General features: G+C 37.3%; 2 protein-coding genes and 1 long non-coding RNA gene across 4 annotated transcripts; 2 read left to right on the forward strand and 1 right to left on the reverse strand.

The window, feature by feature from the left end:
• Nucleotides 1-946: 946 nt before the first annotated feature.
• Nucleotides 947-9,000, reverse strand: LOC120127348 (zinc finger CCCH domain-containing protein 32-like). 2 transcript variants are annotated; one of them, XM_039145260.1, is made up of 7 exons: nucleotides 8,707-9,000; nucleotides 8,416-8,558; nucleotides 7,710-7,772; nucleotides 7,467-7,586; nucleotides 7,082-7,372; nucleotides 6,681-6,998; nucleotides 947-1,694 (listed from the first exon to the last, which is right to left on the reverse strand). In XM_039145260.1, exons 1-7 carry the CDS (start codon nucleotides 8,798-8,800, stop codon nucleotides 1,296-1,298), a joined length of 1,428 nt encoding a protein of 475 aa, XP_039001191.1. In that variant the 5' UTR covers nucleotides 8,801-9,000; the 3' UTR covers nucleotides 947-1,295. The 2 variants fall into 2 exon arrangements, with proteins under 2 accessions (XP_039001191.1, XP_039001192.1); XM_039145261.1 differs by lacking the exon at nucleotides 7,710-7,772 and having other exon boundaries at nucleotides 8,707-8,999.
• Nucleotides 9,001-10,959: 1,959 nt separating this feature from the next.
• LOC120127352 (cysteine-tryptophan domain-containing zinc finger protein 3-like) lies at nucleotides 10,960-19,153 on the forward strand. Its single transcript, XM_039145264.1, has 10 exons — nucleotides 10,960-11,504; nucleotides 12,224-12,296; nucleotides 12,404-12,906; nucleotides 13,029-14,296; nucleotides 14,480-14,916; nucleotides 15,004-16,847; nucleotides 16,938-17,098; nucleotides 17,298-17,458; nucleotides 18,115-18,266; nucleotides 18,690-19,153. Exons 1-10 carry the CDS (start codon nucleotides 11,331-11,333, stop codon nucleotides 18,882-18,884), a joined length of 4,968 nt encoding a protein of 1,655 aa, XP_039001195.1. The 5' UTR covers nucleotides 10,960-11,330; the 3' UTR covers nucleotides 18,885-19,153.
• Nucleotides 19,154-19,353: 200 nt separating this feature from the next.
• LOC120127354 lies at nucleotides 19,354-20,173 on the forward strand. The gene is made up of 3 exons (XR_005516531.1): nucleotides 19,354-19,449; nucleotides 19,564-19,695; nucleotides 19,959-20,173. It is a non-coding gene; the product is annotated as an uncharacterized LOC120127354 (long non-coding RNA).
• Nucleotides 20,174-20,306: the final 133 nt, after the last annotated feature.

Consider the following 20,306-nt stretch of genomic DNA (forward strand, 5'->3'; position numbering starts at 1 on the left):
TTCTTTTGTCCCTCTTTTCATTTTCTTTTCAAGTAAAATACAGGTGAAGAGGAGAAAGAAGCTTTGAATCAATAGTGCAGTAGGGTGCATAAGCAAAGCAAAGTTGGTGGCTACAATTATAGTTACAGAAAACATGTGAGCCCACTCTCTTGAACCCACTTCTCTCCTAGCCATATGCTTTACTGATTAGCACCTATATTATCATAGCAATTTGCTGCAAATAAAGGGCTTTGATCGTGTGAGTATCTGTATATGCTTAATTATGATCTTATAGTAATCATTAATGAAGCTGAAGATTTGTTAAACCTGGTTTGAACTTACCGGTCTTGGCCATGCTCGAATCAGAGGAGTTACTTTCAAATCATTGAACCATGGATTGTCTAATTGTGAAACATGGGGGTTTATGGCCTTGTTGCCATAAGTTAAAGCAACAGTGATTGTTGCGCATGCTCAAAGTTTCATAGTGATTTGCTCATTAGCTATGTACAAAGAATGCAATGTGTGCCCCATTCATTGGATCAGGTGAAATCCAATGATTATCTTTTTAACTTCACCTATGTGATTTATATAATTATGCACGTTGCTTGATCTCATTGGTTTGTTAAGCTAATTTGCCTCTTGCTGTTTCAATTCAATCCCTTCAGTAAGGAAAATAAACAGTGGGATAACTAAAAATCTCACGTTATACTAAACGACGGAAAGGCTTCAGCACCTTACTTTTCAAGTCACGACAAAGCTAGTGAAGCAAATTATATGGCAAAGAGGTAGATCAGTTGACACGGTATGCAAATTAAAAGTTTTACGGATTTAATCGTTGGATAATGAAAACGAATGAACGAAATTAAAAATAGAAAATGAAGATACTTTTACTAGAAAAGAAAAGATAGATTATCTTTAATATATATAAAACACGCGTAGCAATGGCAAAATTGCAACTCACTTTAACAATCCACCTAAAGTGTTAATTGCAAAATGATGGAATACAAAACATCAAGCTGAAAGCATGGTCACAGGCTAACCTGATATAGAGGCTTTATGTTGTGATTATTTGGAAGAAAGGGATACTGGTTCATACTCTGCTACAACAGCTTATTGCGTATAATATTGATGGTAATAAAAAAACAAGCTAGGCATAAATACAATCAGTTCTATTCTGAGCTAAGCAGATTGGTCGATAAGCCTTGCAGCTGATAAATGTAACTTTGCACAATTGACTATAATGTACCCAGATCTATTAACAGGAAAATACATCACCGTATCTGCGAGATAATGAAGAATGGCTCTAACATTTTACATCAATTTGTGCGACGGACCTCACCACCATGTCTTATGCTTCTGCTACTGCTTAGAGGAACAGCACTCTGACTTGAAAATTGCAAATCGGAAAGAGGAACAGAACCCGTCAGTGAAAAAATCAAACCAACCGAACTACTAGATGTGCTAGCAGATGAAGGAATCCTGCTCAAATAAGAATCCTCCTTAGGCCCTGAAATAAGCTCCGGCCGTAAATCAGAAGAAGAAGAAGGTGCCAATGTAGCCAGTAAAGACCCAACTTGATAAGGAGCAACTGGCATATCAATGAGAGATGATGCTGATGGACTAAATCTTATTGTTCCCACAGGGTGATCGAATTTGCACGTGGACCCGAACTTGCAGTGACCATTCTGCAAGTAGAATGAACAAGGCTGCACACCCTGTTTACATAAAAGAATCAAATCACACCAATTTTTTAAAAACTAAAGTTTTTAGGATAGACATTGCATCTCAACATCACAAAACTGTGAAAGTAATAAACTAGCTGTTCGAGATAGCACGCTCCAAAAAAAATAAGTGGATGAGATAGCAGTAATAAGGCTGAACAGTAGGTGGAAAAAAATAAAAGCAAACTAGAACATATTTCCCTATCTGGTCCACACACACCCCAAGACATACAGGGGATTCACAAGGTGAAGTATTGAAGAAATTATTACCTAACCAATCTTTAAGACTAGGCAAGATGAAGTCATGAAGAAATTATTATCTAACCAACCTTTTAGTACATCACCTATCTTCCTGTTATAAACAATGTACGAAAAATAGCAAAATTGAAAATTCCATAAGATCAAGTAGCTGCAATGATAAAGTTTACAAAGATATGTGATCACTAAGCCAAAAACCACATTCCCTGCATCCTCGGATAGCAACAAGGCGCCTGGACCGGATGGACTAAATATGGGTTTTTTAAGAGATTCTGGCCAATTTTGAAGGATGAGATCCTAATGTTTTTCTCGGATTTTTATTCAGGGAAGAGGTGGGAGAAAGGAGTGAATCATTCTCTTATATCATTGATCCCCAAGAAATTGAATCCAGAGAGTTTGGAAGATTATCGGCCTATTAGTCTGTGTTACGACCCTCGAGAAATAGAGAAGAAAAATAGACGAAGAAGAGAAGAAAAGAGGGGAGAGTAGACGAGAGAATATAGATTCAAGAGAAGAAAAAGTTCATTCTTTTCACACATGAAAACTATATTCTACAATACATGGTTATTTAATCACAATACGCTAGGTTTCCTCCTATTTTGGCTTGGCTAAGGCCATTGTTTCCCTTCCTCAAGTAGTCTGCTCTTTTCTTCATGTTAATTTTCCCCATGTGAGTCACACGCTCCCCTTTTAATTCTTCATCATCAAAATTCCCCAATTCACAACGTGCAATCCTTAGCTCAATCCCTAATTCATTTTCTAAATCCCCAATGCCCTTCGCTTCATGCTTCTCCTCCTCTCTCCCAACCGTGACAATTCCTCACCCTTTAGACGATCCTTGTCCCCAAGGATCAAAGTATCGAATTTGTGATAGCAAGACCACAAAATCCTTCCAATTTGCAAAAGAAGGAAGTCCATCCCAACTAATTAGTCATTGCTTGTACGTCTCTGGCTTGTGCACCCTCGCAGGGCCCTCGCGTGCTATAACATTCACGACATGTTGGCTTTCGGCCAACTTGGTACCAAGTTCCTATGCTTTAGATTTTGAATTTTCAGCCTCCAACAGTAGTGTTAACTTGCTTTTCTAAAACAGGCAAAAGGGTTTTGATACCAACAGGATTTTGACCTTCAATAAACTCTTTACCTCCCAAGACGACAATAATCTTTTCATAACCAAATCTAACCTCAAATAGCTGTTTTCCTTTGTTCAGAGTCCGACTTATTCTTAACATGTGTTTCAATTTCTTTAAGATGCTCAATTACAAAATTCTGTCTTGAAAACGTACACTGTAGTTCTTCCACATAATCATTCTCGGAAGCATCTGCTGGAACCTTATAAATCCTCACTTCAGGCTTGGAAGGATCCTTCACAAGCACATATTTCCCCTCATTTAACTTCATACACAAGTCGACAGTATACTTCACAATCCCCCACATTTTCGCAGTATTGAGATTAATTTGAGCAACACAATTTCACCGTTTGTAACCAACAACACCCAATATCACATGGTTAAAATGATCCCTAGGATGCACCCTCGAAACATATCCCAATCTCATCAAATTAGCATTGGCTAAAATCGCTTGTGCAGACCATTTAGCCAACTTAGTCGCATTGTTCTTCAACTCATAACCAAAACCGCACCCCTTTGAGTCTCCAACTTCTGCCTCCAATCAACACCAGAGTACTTGGGATCAAACTCATTAAGTGCATTCAAAGTAAGGAAAGACTTCTGATTATTAACATCAACAACACTCTGAACCTCATACCGAGCAACTAATTGCATATCATTATCAAGCTTCACCTTTTATACCTATAAGCAACAGAAGCCATTTCGTCGCCTTCATTGGCAAACAGATTTGGCTCATCGAAACTAACCTTATTCCCATGCCTAACTAAAACCCTAATCCCGAATAAGGCGTTATCGCTGTCTCATTTGTAGTTTGCGATGATCTGTTAGTTTTTTGTGATGCTTCGGAAGGTCAACTGAAGAATGTGAAGAGAGTATCGACTATTTTTGAATAGTGTTCGGGGCTACAACTAATTTTGTCTAAGAGCAGAATTTTCTGTATTAATGTTGATGAATCATGCATCATGCGTTAAATTACTGTTAGAAGGGTTTGTTGTGGATCTGATTTGGTCAAAGCTGGTTTGGATCGGTTATGCTACCCCAAGAGTGGAGGCGTTTATGTGGAAGGTTTTGCATCAAAAATTGGCTATTAAATATGAACTTATCAAGCGTAGTGTTAGTGGGATAGAGAACATTTTATGCCCTCTTTGTGGTTTGTACCAAGAGACTGTTTCTCACTTGCTTTTTTCTTGTTCTATTGCGTAGGGCTTATGGGTGAGTTTCTTAAGGTTGTGGAACCTATCCACTGTCCTTCCAGAGTATCCTAATGTCTTCTTATCTTCTTGGGGAAGCCTAGTTCCAAAGCCTATTATTTGGAATTTTATTCCGGGAGTTGTCTTGTGGTCAATATGGAAGTGTCGAAACCAAGTGGTTTTCGAGAATGGAAGTCTTGATCTTAAACAGTTGTTCTTTATTTCTAGATATAGAGTGGTTGCGTGGTTTTCGGCGAAATTTCCTAATTTTCCAGTTATCTTAGATTGCATTGTTGGTGACCCGAAGTTGGCTGATTCAAGTAATCCGTCCATGAAGATAAATCTCTCAACTATCTCGTGGTGTCCCCCACCCCCGGGTTTCTTCAAAATTAATGTGGATAGGGCAGTGACAAGTGATTGGAATGGCAGTGGAATTGGTGGAATCCTTAGAAATGAAGAGCAAGATTTTGGGTTCATTTTCGGCATCTACTGGTCTAGGTCTGCCTATCTTAGCTGAGTTGAAGGTCATTCAAGTTGGTTTATCTTTGTTTGTGGAATCATAATAGCGTGGTAGGGGTCGGTTAATTATGGAGACTGATTCTGCAATTGCAGTGAAATGGATTAAGACTCTGGAAGTGTGTCCTACCGTGTTTTCACAGCTAGTTAAAGAAATTGTCAGTTTTGTATTGGAACATAGTGTTATTATCAGGTCTCTAAAAAGGGTTGTCAATTGGGAGGCTGACAGTTTGGCTAAGTCGATATAGGGTAATTGTTTAGTAATTTTTGTTTGGATGATATGTTTGTAGGGTGGGTTGAGGTTAAGTTGGTGGGTGATGGTTGTAACAACCTGCTGTTGTATGAGGTTTAATTTCTTTTTGGAATAATATTTGAGGCACTCTTTTTCTCCTTCCAATGTACAACGGCGGGTATGAAGGGGGTTTTAAAGAGGCCTAGTCTCTTATAAAAAAACATAGTGGAGTTACTAAAGCATAAGACAGTACAAAATTGCTATAATAAATTTAAAAAGATATATGATCACTAAGGTAATAGTCTATTAGAAATTAGGGGACCATGATAACTATAGTGAGAACTTGCAAAGGTTGATTAGAATAGCATTCTTATACCTCTATTTTCGTCGAAATGCTACAACTTGAAGCATGCACGTCGTTCATAAAGTATACTATTAGGCAAATACAACAATTCAAGAATAGAAAAATATTTTGTAGCAAAAAATAAAACATTTTCAATCGATAACAAATATTATCAGGAAAAAAGCAAAAGATCTATGTTACTAATAAAATACCTAATAAGTTGAAGAATCACGATAACTCCATTATATATCTGCATAGGATTTTTCACACAAATTTGATCATATAGTATATACCTAATCCTCTCCAAACTAACCGAGACTCACATTAATACTAATCATGTAAAGGAGAAAGAGAGGATTAAACACATACACCTCACATAGATGTATGCATGATGCTTGATCAGGCCAAGTTGTTAAGAGTGATTGAGACAGCCACCACTGGATTACAAAGGGTGCAAATAAGGACCTCAACATATAAAGTTATTATTAAATCCCCAAGTTTTTTCTTTAAAAACATACTAAAAATATTAAATAAGATAATTAACCTTGATGATGTCCACATACAAGGCATAGGAAACTTTGGTGGAGCTAGGTTGCTTAATTTAATAACATCCTAGTTACTGCAAAAAGACATGCTACTCCCTGCCATAAATTTGTAGCAACTTTCAGATGATCCATCTTTTGGCCACATGAACATTAAAAATATTCAGAAGCCTCAACTAAAGTGCTCCATCATTACTTTCACTAGGGATCAACTCTAGTATCAAATGATAAGTTATAACCCTACCACACATTCTACTCAAAGAATACTTGTCTTTATCCAAAACTAATTATGAAACTTTGACAACCTAAGTCATCTAGTAAGCAATAATTAGATTCCTGAGTTCTTAAGGCCAGTAAAAAAGCCTTCCACAGTAGATTATTTGCAGGTGCAAACAATAAAACTGTTAAATGTGCATGTGATGACCCTTATTGAAGCCTTCTCATTCCTTGCACTTGAGCATTAATTAGAAGTGAAAGCAAAGGTCAAAAGGTTGTCACTTCCTTTCTTTCCTATCTAAGGAACAAAACTTTTAACTTTATGGTAGATAAATTGAAAAACGAACTTCAGAGTTCATAATTCTAGGGCAGTCACTCAAAGTCAATTCCAGAGGTATGTCCAATATATTAATCTAAGCAAACTCGCTTTAATAAAGCAAGATTTTGAAGTTAAGATCCTTATAAAATCTAAGTCTAACAAAATGTCACCTTGAGCATAAAACACAAGATAAAGAACAAAATAAAGACTAAGAGATTAAAAGTGTTCACATACCGGACGTAAAGGAAGTCCCATTGGGTTGAGGGCACAATTTGTTCGTGGCACAACCCTGTCTCTGGGATGATGATACCTACAAGATGATTCAAATTTACAGTCACCAGTTCTCAAATAGTATTGGCATTCAGGTTCACCAGGTCTCTCTGGGAATGTTTGCTCCTTCTGATTACTTCTTGAAGGGCCAGTAGAAGAAGGCAAGGAAGGATAGGATCCTGCAAGTGAGGGTGTTGAAGAAGATAGTTGTGCTAGTCCATAGAGAGAAGTTGCTCCAACAACAGGTTGTGCACCAGGAGATAGTACCGGGCTTATGGGTGCCTGCAGAAAAAATGTCAAAAACAACTTCAGGAATCTCATATACTTTTGCCATTACCGTAATGCAACAATGATGATTATCCTACCGAGTAATGACTCCATCCCGGAATAGGAACCACTCCAGGGGAAAACAGCACAGGACCATAAGCCCCTTGAACATATGAACCAGGCATTAGTGGAGGCCTTGCCACTCTCACACTGGTGGATGCTCCCCCATATTGTTCCGGCATAGGAACTGAAGGAGACTGCACCGACTGATAAAATTGAGGTGCAGATGCTGGCATTGATGTACCAGCTGGCTGAGGATGATGGAATTTACAAGTAACACCAAATTTGCATTGCCCCATTTTCAAATAATAGGAGCATTCTTCCTCACCCTGTTAATAAATGCATATCAAACTGATTCTGGATGTTTTTAAGAATACTCAAATGGATATATACAAATTGAGAAAGAAAATATATCATCCAAACCGGTCGTAATGGATATCCATAGATATTCAGTGGAACATGGCTAAAGGATCCACCTCCGTTTTTTGGATGGTGAAACTTACAGGATGCACCAAATTTACAAGTCCCAGTTTTTAAATAAAACTGCTACCACCACAAAAGCACAAGTTAGGAAAATAAATAATTTTTTTGCAGCATTAATTAACAAAAGGGTTGATTCATTAACAAAAATTTTGCATTTTTTCCATAAATGTTTTTTTTGTTTACCTGGCAGGCAGGTTCCCCTGGTCGTTCAGGGTACTCCCCTGTAGCTCTTACGGCAGCCTCAACCTAAATGGCATCACAACCAAATAAATATGTGTAACTAAACTCTGACAAGAGGCTTAAAGCCAAGTACAAGAGGAAAAAAGTAATCAGCCCAGACATCTGACAGATCATTAAGAACTAGTATAAGAGAATGGCTGCTTATATTACAGGTTTTAGAGAAGATGATGAAGAAACTCACATAGACATAAGTTGCAGGCAATTTGTTTAAATCCGGAACAGAGGGTGTCAATCATAACTTGTAAATTGAAGTATTCAGTCTCTATTTTGAGAGAAATACCAAATTAGAAATATTATCTATATCAATGTCCCTATGAGTTATAAGCATCAAATTCTTGCATTAATTGTTGCGGCATATAACTGGGGAAATTTGCTTCATTTATCCACTACTACTGTGATAAGTTCCTGATTCCTACTGCTGCATTTTGTACTTTTATAGTCAACATGAAATTGTTAAATTAAGTTCACTTAGTTACACACCATCTGTCGCTTCCAACAGTCAAATGCAACAGCGTCAATAAATATTCTTCATTCTATTCCATTAACCAGTACAAGTTAAATGTAAAGAAACAAACAGTGCAAACGAAATCAATTAATCAAAAGGAAACCCAATTTGTGGAAGCAAATGATAAAAGGATTTTACGCTTACGGCAGCACGGTTTTGAGGGTGATTGTAACGGCACCTACTACCATACCCGCATAGACCGGTTCGCATGTAGTAAACACAATCAGGTACTCCGGGCCGTTCCGGGTACGATTCCGTACCCCTCGACGACATTTGCCACATCGATTCTGCATTACACCAAAGTAATACTAATCAAACGCCTAATTCACTCCCGCATGGTAAAAGCCCTAAATCTCTATATAAAAATAAGCTTTAGCGAAGTGATATCGGTACAATGCGGGTAGAAAACCGGGAAAAACCATAAACGGGAAATACCTTCCAAGCCAGTTCCGGGACCAGCAGGACTCCATTCGGGCCGATGAACCGATTGCGACCCATTCCGTGTCGGGATGCGACCGTACAACTCCATCGAAACGGGTTCTATTTTTGTTTGGGGGGCGGGTTCTGTTACTTCTGAATGCCTTACCGACTACACAAAAAAAAATAGAAATGGAAATTCTACACAGAACAATGGAAGCTTCTAGAATGATCGTAGAAAGGTCGATCGATGGTGGAAGTAAGCTGAGAAACAATGAGCAGGCAGGAGAGATATAGATTCTTAGTTCTCCATGTATTTGAGCTTTTGTTTTTGTACTCTCTCTCTCTCTACACTCTCTACCTCCCCCTTTCTCTCTAATACCGTACATCTGGGTTTGGGGCATTTTTTTAGCTGCCTTTATTTCTTTATTAATGTATAGTGATAAATATTAATAATTGATAATTTAGGGTAAATTATAAATTCCATCAATCAACTTTGACTGTATTTTTTTTACTAACTTTAAAATATTTAAATTTGATTACTAAATTTTTAATCATTTTAATCATTCTACATAATTAAAGTAGTATGACTAGGTATCTATGTGGCTCAAATTGGATTGTTCGAATGACAAACGGCACATGAGGTGCTTCCGATTGGTTGTCCGTTATTATGTATTAGGGTCTCAAATGGACGATGTTGTTTATATGGCTCACTTATTAAAAGTGTATCTCATACATTGAGTTATTTCCTTACAATCCAGTTAATCCTTATTTTTGCCGAGAATGATCGAAGTTTTGATTCATTTGGTGTATGGATGGAGAACCTTATAATTTCGATGTCTATTCTCCATTTCACCATACTGATGGTTCTTCTGTGGAAACTATGGCACCGGTAGAATATTTTATTCCATGACTCGTAATTATTACTTGATTGGCACCTTATTGCTATTGGTGAAACTCTCCAAACTGCATATCTTGTTGCTAAAAGTGTTTCACCGCCTGCGCATACATCTTCAACTTCTTTACTGCATACATGTTGGGAAAACCAGACTGACACACTGTTAAAATAAACGTTAATGGTGCATGTCCGCAATTTCTTGGTTCACCTACAATAGGGATTGTTGCGAGGGACAGTTATGGTTCCGTAGTGGCTGGCTGTGCACTTTTGCTCTTCCCCTCTGTTGCTCGCGTAATTTTGCTCAAATTGAAGCCCACGCTCTTTGCCATGTAGTTTGCATGACAGTAGAAATGGAGTTTCCACGTATTATTATTGAGAGCGATTCCTTTAACGTAGTTCGTCAACTGAAAAATCATGTTGTTGATCGTTTTGTTCTTCGATTCTACCTAGCTAAGGCGCGACGATTACTTGATTCTCACCCGCGGATAACTGATCGTTATTTCGACGTGAATGCAATGGTGCAAATCATGCATTGACTAACTTTATTTCAACTACTTCTTGACCTTTATATTTCGATAACATTGTTCCTAATTGTATTTATGATGTAATTACTTATTATGCTAGTTTCAGTTAATGAAAGCATCATTAAAAATTTAAATAAATAAATAAATATTAATTAAGCATAGATTTCTCTTTCAAACTCTTTTTATTTATTTAAAAATATCCATAATTACAATAAATGTTTATAAACATAACTATAAACTTAATTATTTGAGATCATACAAAGATCACGTAAGCAAAAAATTAAAAACCTAATTAAAAACTCGTATAAAGATAAATGTCAATACATCTTGTAAGCAAAAAATTAAAAACCTAATTAAAAACTCGTATAAAGATAAATGTCAATATATCTTATTACATCACCAAATAAATAAAAAAGATCAAAACTACTAAAAGATCACCGACAAATAACATATCACAGTGGAATGATATGAAAAAACTATCCACGAACGTAACTACGTATCTAAATCTAATTCGAATGTTTAAAATAGAAAAGACCAACAGATAATAAATAAATATCATCTTAATTAGTCATCATCAAATCTATTATGACGAGAAAAAAATTATCTAACTATTAATAAAGAAGATAAAAAAAACGTACTGAAATATAGGGGAAAAAACGTACCGAAATATAGGGGAAAAAAACGTGCCAAAAATAAAATATTACTCTTAATCCTAATTAAATTAAAATTCGGTCATGAACACACTTACCCCTAGAAAATACTATTAAAAACACGAATTAACTTCACAAATATAGTAAGTAAATATAAATCGCCGTGTACAACAAAGACCCGAGAGAGTCTCTCTCTTTCCTCTCCCTCCCTGCGCTATCAAATTCCAGCTAATGAGATCGAAACAGAATAGAACAAATCAAAGAATCCCAAAAACAGAAACACTAAATCAACAACAAAATTTCCCGGGATCCCTTTTGTTCAAATAGCCATCTTTTTTCCTTCTGGAAATTAAACCGTTTTGAAGTTTCGGTTAGGTCTTCGGGCTTCGTGATCGAGTTTTGGTTTTTGGTCGAAATTAGGGTTAAACCCGTCTTTCCCTTTGGTGGATTTTAGGGGTTGTGGATAATGTTTGGGAGAAACATTTGGGCTTGGAATAAAAGAAAATTACGTTTTAGAACTTGGTAATTTGGGGGGTGAGATTTAGCTTTATATTTGAATTTTGTCGTTGAATGATTTCGTTAGGGAGTGACGATGCGAGGATGGGGCTAGGGCTAGGGTTTGGTGGAAGAAAAATGGAAGAGGCTGAGCTTGAGAAAGGAGAGGCTTGCTCCTATAATAACAATAACAATGATTATGATGCCTCCACTGACCCTGAAGCTGATCTATCTTCTCTAGCTTACATAGTAAGAAATTCTTGCTCTCCTTTTTTTTCTTAACCGTTTAGCTTGGCTTTCCCTTTTCACTAATGTTTAATTATATTGTGTTGACTTTTTTGGTTGAGTTTTAGTTTCAAAGTTTAGATTGTTATTGTTTAATTGCAATGTTGGATATTGGAACTTCAATTTAGATGTGTTTACTGCTAAATTGTGCTGCTTTTAGAAATATAATATATGGACTGGACGACTGGTATTTTGGTTTTTCATTCAAATATTTGGATTATTGTTTAGTTCATGATGGGGATATTTAGTGGTTTTTAATTAAGGGAAGATAATTGTTTTCAGTTGTTATGTCTAATCCAGTCATGTATGAAGCTTTTTTAATGTCGTGTATTAACGGGTTTTGTGAATTTTTGAGTTGTTGGGTGTAAACTGGAGTATTGTACGCCTGTCTAGTTGAGAAAGCTTTATTCGCAAATTTCCATGTAAGGTTAATGATGATTAATGATGGTATTCTTGACTGTTATGCTGGGGATTTTATAATTGGAAACAGGGAGAGTAAGATTCAAGCACATTCATTAGCATATGGAGTTACTGTAGTGCTTCTAGAAGATTAGGCACTAACTCTAAAATGCAGTACTTTATCCTTTCTAAATATCTTATTACTTGTCTGATACTTGTTCTTAGTTCCTTCCATTGGTTTTGTGATCACTTAGTGATATGTGGTTACTGTAATGTGTTTGAAGGATGAAAAACTTCAACATGTTCTTGGACATCTTCAAAAAGATTTTGAAGGTGGAGTTTCTGCAGAGAATCTAGGTAAGTCAAAACAATAAGAGAATCATGTTCTAATGAGGTTAAGAGTCACCATAGATTGGAGTTTATAAATTTAAATTGATTATTTTGGAAGTTTTGACATTGCCCAGGGGCAAAGTTTGGTGGTTATGGATCATTCTTACCGACTTATACACGTTCTCCTAGTTGGCCTCATCCAAAGAGTCCACCAGGTCAGAGCTGCAATCCATCCATATCTCCAAAAAATATGGCGTCTTGGGCAAGTGGTTCACAGTTACGGAAGGCTGGACCACCACCTATTAATTTTGAAACCCTCCCTGCTTTGAAGGCATCGTCTGCGAATGATTCAATTGAACAAGAGGTTAGTGTAACTCCTGGTGGTGCTGATGAGCTTGCCTCCAGGCATGAATCTGCAAATAAGAAAGCTGCCAATATGGCAGACCAGAAAATATTGAAGGTGCGAATCAAAGTGGGGTCAGATAACTTGTCGACACAAAAGAATGCTGCAATCTACAGTGGTCTTGGCCTTGGTGTCTCACCATCTTCCTCATTAGATGAGAGCCCTTCAGGAAGTGAAGGGATTTATCGGGAGACTCAAGAGGCATTGTTTGAATCTCCGACCAGTATTCTTCGAGTAAATCTTCTATCTACAATTGTTTTATTCTTCTAATAAAAAGAATGTTTATTTTCTTGTTTCTTGCATTTGATGTACCCAAAGTGATCTGAATATATATTTTTTCTGAATATTTTGAGCAGTTTATGACTTCCTTCCCACTAGCTGGTGAGGCTCTACTATCACCTCTCCCTGATCATCTACTTAACTTGATCGTAAAGGAAAAGATTCTGAAAGAGAATATATCTGATTCTGGAAAGGGTGACGGAATATTGTTAGGAAACAAAAAATCGAAGTTGGAGGAGAAAAAGGATATTACAGCAGAAAGGAAGTGTAGCAGTAACAGGGATATGAGGAATGACAATGTTGCTGTGTCAAAGAAGGAAGTAAATGTCAACGTATTGGCTTGTGAGGAGCTTGTTTCAAAAACGTTGAAGCTTCCTCTCTTGTCTGATTCATATTCTGTTGTTGCCAAGGTAAAAAGTAAGGGCATAGAAAGAAACAAAGGTTTCCATGATGTAGCTGAGGAGTCTGTGGAGCCAAAACTTATCCAAGAGATTGGCTGGGAGAGTCCAAGGGCTGTTTCAGCTCTAAAGGTTTTGGAGGAACAAAAGACAAGTCCTTTGGGTGATATTTCAGGCTATGTCAGAAAAAGTGGGTATAATAAAGCAGACGAAACTTATGATTCTATCAAAGCTGACTCTAATACTCTCAAAGGTAGCAAAGCTCTAGATAGTGAAGTGGTAGATCCTCTCAATCAGAAGGTCATCCAGAGAGTGACTTCACAAGAACAAGACACTATGAAGTTGCCTTCTGCAAAGGAACATGCCTCGTCTGGTGGAAAAAGAAAATCAAAAGGTAGTCACAGTAATGGCAGTCCAGATGCAGAGGGAGCAAAAGAAAGCTTGAGGGTGGGTTCGTCTTTGGTGCTGAATGGTAAGCAGACTGCTCATGTGAGCAGTTCTACGAACAAAAGGGAAACAGGAGGCAAAAAATCTGACAGGTCATTTCAAAAGGCTGGAGATATGGATGTTTTTGGAGATATTGGAGAATCAGAACGTGAAGAGAACCAATCAAGTTATTTGGAAATTCTTCCTGAAGATTGGCCGAAGATAGTTGATAAGATTGAAAAAAGCACATCAGCCATTATCAATGGACATAGTGATATACTAAGTGCTAACAAAACTGAGGGTGTATTGGTAAATGAATCGTGCCCCAGAGCAACTATGGGTGCACATTCCAACTCAGCAGATGTGAATATTGCTGGACCTTCCCTTGCAACTGCTGCTCCTGTATTGATAAAAGAAAATTGGGTTTGTTGTGATAAGTGTCAGAAGTGGCGTCTTCTCCCAATAAACATAAATCCATCTGAGTTACCTGAGAAGTGGTTGTGCAGCATGCTTAACTGGTTGTAAGTTCTTTGTCATTACCGCTTCTAAATTTTTTATGAATGTTATTAATGGTTGTAAAAACTTTGTTAGATTGACGAACACGAGACCAGAGATGTTGATAGTTAACCTTTGTGATGAATTGTGGCAATATATCTCTTCTCCCTTGCTAAAATCTCAAAACTTTTTGTCCTATAAATGTTTAGGCCTGCAATGAATCGTTGCAGTGTTGAGGAGGAAGAAACTACAAAAGCTGTTTTTGCATTGTATCATGTTCCTGTTGCAGAGAGTCAAACAAATCTTCCAAGTAATCCTGTCAATAATATGTCTATATCAGCCTCATCAGATGCCCTGCAACCTGACCAAAACCAACTCAGTCTTGGTTCACATTCTGTTCTCACTGGTGGAAGGAAGAAACACGGTTTAAAAGAAATATCAAATGCAATGGATAAAGATGAGGCAAAATCTATGAAGAAGAACACGCAGTCATCAATCCGATCTGGAAGCATGACTGATGTGACTCAATCTCCTGTTGTTGATGAGCTGGCTCTAAAGCCTCTAATCAAATGTGATTTTCCTGTTGAGAAACACAAAAATAATCAGAAAGAGAAGCATAAATTGTCAGAACACGGTTCTGATGGAGGTATTCTTTTAAGCTTGTACTTATTGTAATTGAAAAACTTATTTTTTAAATTATGTGATGTGTTGTTTTTATAAAACATGCAAATAGGTGATACCAAAACTTCAAAGATGAAAGGCAAAAGGATCACTGATCAAGATTCTTTAAGGGCCCCCAAGAAAATAAAGGATGAAACTTTGCATCTTTCTGGCGAAGATTGGATGTTTGACCATGCTGGCAAGGGTGGGCCTAGCACATCGGTAGGAAAGGATCAGCCTAAACACTGTCAACATTTTTCTTTTGAGGATTCAAAGATGGATAAGGACAGGCAACAAGTATCCGGTAAAAGAGTAAATGATAAACTTCAGGTTTCCTTAACTGATGGATCATTGGATCCGATGAATTTTGATGGTGTTGAAGTTTCAAGAAAGAGGAAAGTTGATGAACGGGCGAGTAATCACCTCCAGGGTAGCAGAGTACTTGTAAAGGAAGAGTTCAGTGAGAATGACAGCAGGAAGGAAAAGAAGGCCAGGGTATCTAAATCAGGAGGGAAGGATTCTTCTGCAAGTAAAAGCAGTGGAAAACTAGAGAAAAAAGGTAAACATACGCAGAAGCACCTAAGTGGGCAAGATCTAGTTAGCTCTCTGTCTCAACAAAGATTAGATGGTATGGATTCATTGAAAAGGGATTCTGGATCTGCCCAGCCTTCTTTAGTAGCTACCTCAAGCTCATCTAAGGTTTCTTGTTCACATAAATCAAAACTTGGCTTCCGTGAAACAAAAGGCTCATCAGTAGAATCAGTTTCCTCATCTCCTATGAGAATTCTTAATCCTGATAAACTTCCATTAACGAGAAATGTTGCAGGGAAAGATGAGTATTATGATGCTGGCCTTTTTGTTTCAGATAGTCCAAGAAGATGTTCAGATGGTGAAGATGATGGTGGGAGTGATAAGTCAGGGACTGTAAGGAAGGAAAATACTTCAGCTGCAGCTCAACATGGGTCCCTTGAGCCCTCCTTACTTGATATTCAGGATAAGTTTGGTGATCAATCAGGTGGCAGTAAAGCTAAGGCACCGATTAAGCCTTCCCCTGACACTGGAAAAAGGCATTTTATGAATGATACTGATGATTATTTAGGAGGCCAAGAGGCCCAATTTTCTGGTAAGTCAACGACGATAAATGATCACCATGATGAGGAAACTCAGAATGAAAACTGTAGCAATGCCAATGTCTCTCATTCGAGAAAGTCAGGCAAAGGGTCCTCGTGGCCAAAAGACGGGAGTCATAATTTTAAATCTGGTTCAGTTGATGTACAGCCAGTTCATATGCCTTCATATGACGTAAAACCTAGGGATGGTAGAAATCACTTTCAAGAGAGGCCTGGAGAAAAGTCTAATGAAATTGGGAATAGATTTGCTGAAAATAAAAAATCTTTGGGAAAATTGTCTGGTGAGATTGGTAAAAGAGAGAATCAATCAAACGGTCAGTCAGATGCCAAACCAGTTGCCACTGGAGGTCAAGATGTAATGTCTACTGTGAAGCAGAATCTTTTTCAGGGCAGGGGTAGTGAAGAATATACAAAGCGGTTTCACTCTGAAAACTCTGATCATGCAGAAATTGCTTCTGAGGGAAGGAAGCCGCTATCACTACCACCCTCCGGAGGAACTCGAAATGAGATGCTGACTCATCATCCTAATACGGTTTCTGGGTCCCAAAAGGGAAATGGAGCTGATGGATCTCAAGCTCATGATGCATTCAAGGTACAGAAACAAATAAAAAAGAAAGTTGATCATCAAAGTGGGAGTCAGCAGAATAGTTCAAGAGATACTACAACAAGTGGACGTATCAGGGATGTTGGAGCCCCAAGTCCAATGAGAAAGGATTCCTCAAGTCAGGCAGCTAACAATGCTTTGAAGGAGGCTAAAGATTTAAAGCACCTGGCTGATCGTGTGAAGGTTTTGCCTTGTTTTATTTAGCTTATTGTTGTATTTTTCCCTTTGTACCAGCCTAGCATTTTTTGAAATAAATTTTAAACATTCCCTCAGAGTTCTGGATCAAATGGGGAGAGCACAGTACTTTACTTCCAGGCAGCACTTAAGTTTCTTCATAGTGCTTCTCTACTAGAATCTTGCAACAATGAGAGTACCAAACATGGCGAGATGTTGCATTCAGTGCAAATTTATAGTAGTACTGCAAAACTCTGTGAGTAAGTAAAATATTAGGCGCTCTGGTTTGTGTTCTCTTGCTTTTGTAATCCTAAGTTGCCGTACGTTTGTTGGAGCTTGATCTTGTATTAGTTGAAAAAATTCCCGCAACATGGAAATCTTCTGTTGCAATTTATTTGGATGGTTTCATTTTTTCTGGTACTTGATTTTATTTCTGTTTGTTTACCAATCAATATTTAGGTTTTGTGCCCATGAATATGCGAGATTGAAGGACATGGCTGCTGCTTCTTTGGCCTACAAGTGTATGGAGGTCGCTTATATGAGAGTTATCTATTCCTGTCATGCCAATGCAAGTAGAGATCGGCATGAGTTGCAGGCAGCTTTACAAATGGTTCCTCCTGGTAATTCAAAGAACCGTCATTATAGTAGTTGAAACCCTTCCTGTTAGTCTGTGTAGCATATAAAATTAAATTGTTGTTTACTGGTTCTACCACTTAGTGATCTAGGAGCAGCAGTCTATTATCTCTGGTTGCTTTATTTGTGAAAAGACCTGACAGTTGCTTGTTAGAAGCATGGTTGAAGCTAACTGCACTGCATGGATGGTTAGGTTACTTGCTTAGATATTGTGAATTTGTTCTTTGGCATCTTGACATCTGAGAATCTTCAGACAGTGTCTTTCTGTTACTCATGTTGCTTGGGTTGTCTTTCTCATTCACACAGATTTACTTATTTATTCTTCTGTTTCAGGTGGAGCACTTGAGTCTGTAAATCACCAGTGTTCTAGTTCACATTTGACATGCAACATTTACTTGGTTTTACAAAATGGATATTGTCCTTGTTGGTATGCATGCATGCACATAGATATTTCCTAGCATGCATACTCATCAGTCTCTAGGTCTCCCACAGGCCACATCTTTTTAATCACCATTTTCTTTTGTTATTTTTCTTTATGGATTAGATTCTTTATGACTAATGTTAGTTAATATCCCATTGATTGGGACAAACTGACAGTTCATTTTAACTTAGTTTCTTGACCTTGGTGATGGTTTCATATCAGGTGAATCTCCTGCTTCTGATGTTGATAATTTAAACCAACCAACATTAGCAGACAAGGCTGCTTTTCCAAAAGGTGTTAATTCTTTCCAGGCTTCCGAAAGTCATGTTATTTCTGCTCGAAACCGCCCTAAATATATTCGGTTACTCAATTTTGTAAGTGTAACTTCCCTTGTATATAATTGTGAAAGTCTAATTCATGTATTTTTATATAGAACGGGAGTCAGGGCAGTATTCACCCATCCCCCCCACCACCACGAAAAAAATAAAATAAATAACAAAAAACAAATGTACACCTTTATCCCTACAATTAATTTTCTTTTGGTTCTAATGCGTAGAAGCTGTTACGGGCTTCTTGTTACTGTATGTTGAAATTGCATGTATCCTAGCAGCTTTATGCATTAGCACCGACTTTTGTGGTTATTTCCGTTAGCTGTGTATATTAGCTTTATTTTTTTTGGATAACTTATTATTTTTATTTCTTTCTTACTGTAATGTATCATGCCATTTTGTGCTCTATGGTGTGTATATTTAATTTTAGAGACTTATAGCAACTAAAATCAATGTGATAACTTTCAGGCACAGGATGTAAATTATGCAATGGAAGCTTCAAGGAAATCACGAGCTTCTCTTGCAGCTGCCAGTTCAAGTTTGGGAGGGGCTAAAAGTGGGGAGGCTATATCTTCTGTGAAGAAAGCTCTTGATTTTAGCTTCCAAGACTTGGAGGGAGTGTTACATTTGATACGAGTGGCAATGGAAGCCATTAGCCATTAAGGAAAAAATCTGGGTGGTAAGGATGATTGTATACTGGGAGGAAATATTTTTTGATGGTTTTCCCCTTGGCCATGATGATCTAGATCGGAATAGGAAGAGGGGTTGGTTAGTTCTTCCTGCTTCGATCCTGAACACTTCCAAGCTTGCAAGTGCTTGTTTCCTAATACTCGCTGTACATGTGTGCTATACAAGACGGATCTGGGATTATCAGTATACATTTTCACTTGCTTCAACTGCTTTCTGACATGGAACAAGCTTTAATTTCCATCGAGGATATGTGATTTATAAGGTTTATATGCAAGATCGCTCCAAGCTGTATAAAATTACACTAAAAAAGAATTTTGGTTGAAGAAATAATTGTGTAAAGATAGAGATGGCCATTGTAGATTGAGGTGGAGTAGAATTTTGGTCTCATCGCTCGCCAGTGTCAGTTCTAGTTCACCTGACCTTAATTTATCCATACTATTAGTTAGAGACCTGTCTAGGACAACACTGGTATATGCAGCAGCATGCGTTTTCTCAGTTCAGGCACTATGAAGCAGAGCACTGTAGTTGGCAGTTGCAGGTTTGCTACACTTGATTCATCCTGCTATAAAAATTAAAATCCGACGTATAAAGTCAATTTTATTTCCTTTTCTGTTTTCTTTAAGTGTCACCTTCATTGTTCGTGTATGTGCAGGTCAGCTGTTGTAGTGCATGTCATTGTATATACTTGAGAGAAAATATACCGAAAAAATAAAAATCGTTGGTGCTAGAGATCCAAAGAAGGTTGATGGAGTTCTTTATTTTCTTATCTTCCCTTTAAAGCTTGGTATGCTCTTCGCTTTTTATTGTTTAATATTTTGGCATACCATTGTTTCCAACATTCTTGTTGTCTGTGTATATATTTATGTTCCAGAGGCCATTATTGTTCTTTTTTCTGAATATACGTTAAGGAATTTACTTATCATGAGAATTTTGAAAAATATAATATCATTTACTTATCATGTTTGTAGTATGTACCGTTTTGAATCTATTCTTTCGCCCGTTGTGCACTTTGCTGAGTGCTAATTTAAGAATATGATTTGGTTTCAGGTTGAACAATATGTGCAGTTGCATAAGCAGCGAAGCTGGTTATGATCAAACTATTGTAGCAAAATCGTGACTTGGTCTTACGTTTTGTTTCATTATTGTTGCTATTTCACTGCAAAACTGTCTATATGCAACTCAAGGTGTCATTTATAATACACAATTTTGAACCTTTTTAACTTCTTACTGCCTTTTTCTGTGTATAGCATAGCAATGACATTTATTTCAACTCTGATCAATAAAATTGGAGCTGTTATTATTATTATTATTATTATTTCGGTTGCAAAATAATATATATATAGGTTGTACACTAGATGTCATTAAACTGTGTTTAAATGACTGTTCTGATCATTG

This window comes from Hibiscus syriacus, unplaced genomic scaffold, assembly GCF_006381635.1.
Source record: "Hibiscus syriacus cultivar Baekdansim isolate YM2019G1 unplaced genomic scaffold, ASM638163v2 tig00110467_pilon, whole genome shotgun sequence".
NCBI lineage: Eukaryota > Viridiplantae > Streptophyta > Magnoliopsida > Malvales > Malvaceae > Hibiscus > Hibiscus syriacus.

Coding starts and splice junctions, on each gene's coding strand:
- LOC120127348 (XM_039145260.1), bottom strand. CDS start 8,800: ATGGAGTTGTACGGTCGCATCCCGACACGGAATGGGTCGCAATCGGTT. Junction 8,559..8,706: donor TCCCGGAACTGGCTTGGAAG/GTATTTCCCGTT, acceptor GGTGTAATGCAG/AATCGATGTGGCAAATGTCG. Junction 6,999..7,081: donor CGGGATGGAGTCATTACTCG/GTAGGATAATCA, acceptor TTTTTTCTGCAG/GCACCCATAAGCCCGGTACT.
- LOC120127352 (XM_039145264.1), top strand. CDS start 11,331: ATGATTTCGTTAGGGAGTGACGATGCGAGGATGGGGCTAGGGCTAGGG. Junction 14,917..15,003: donor AGAACACGGTTCTGATGGAG/GTATTCTTTTAA, acceptor ACATGCAAATAG/GTGATACCAAAACTTCAAAG. Junction 18,267..18,689: donor ATATTCGGTTACTCAATTTT/GTAAGTGTAACT, acceptor GATAACTTTCAG/GCACAGGATGTAAATTATGC.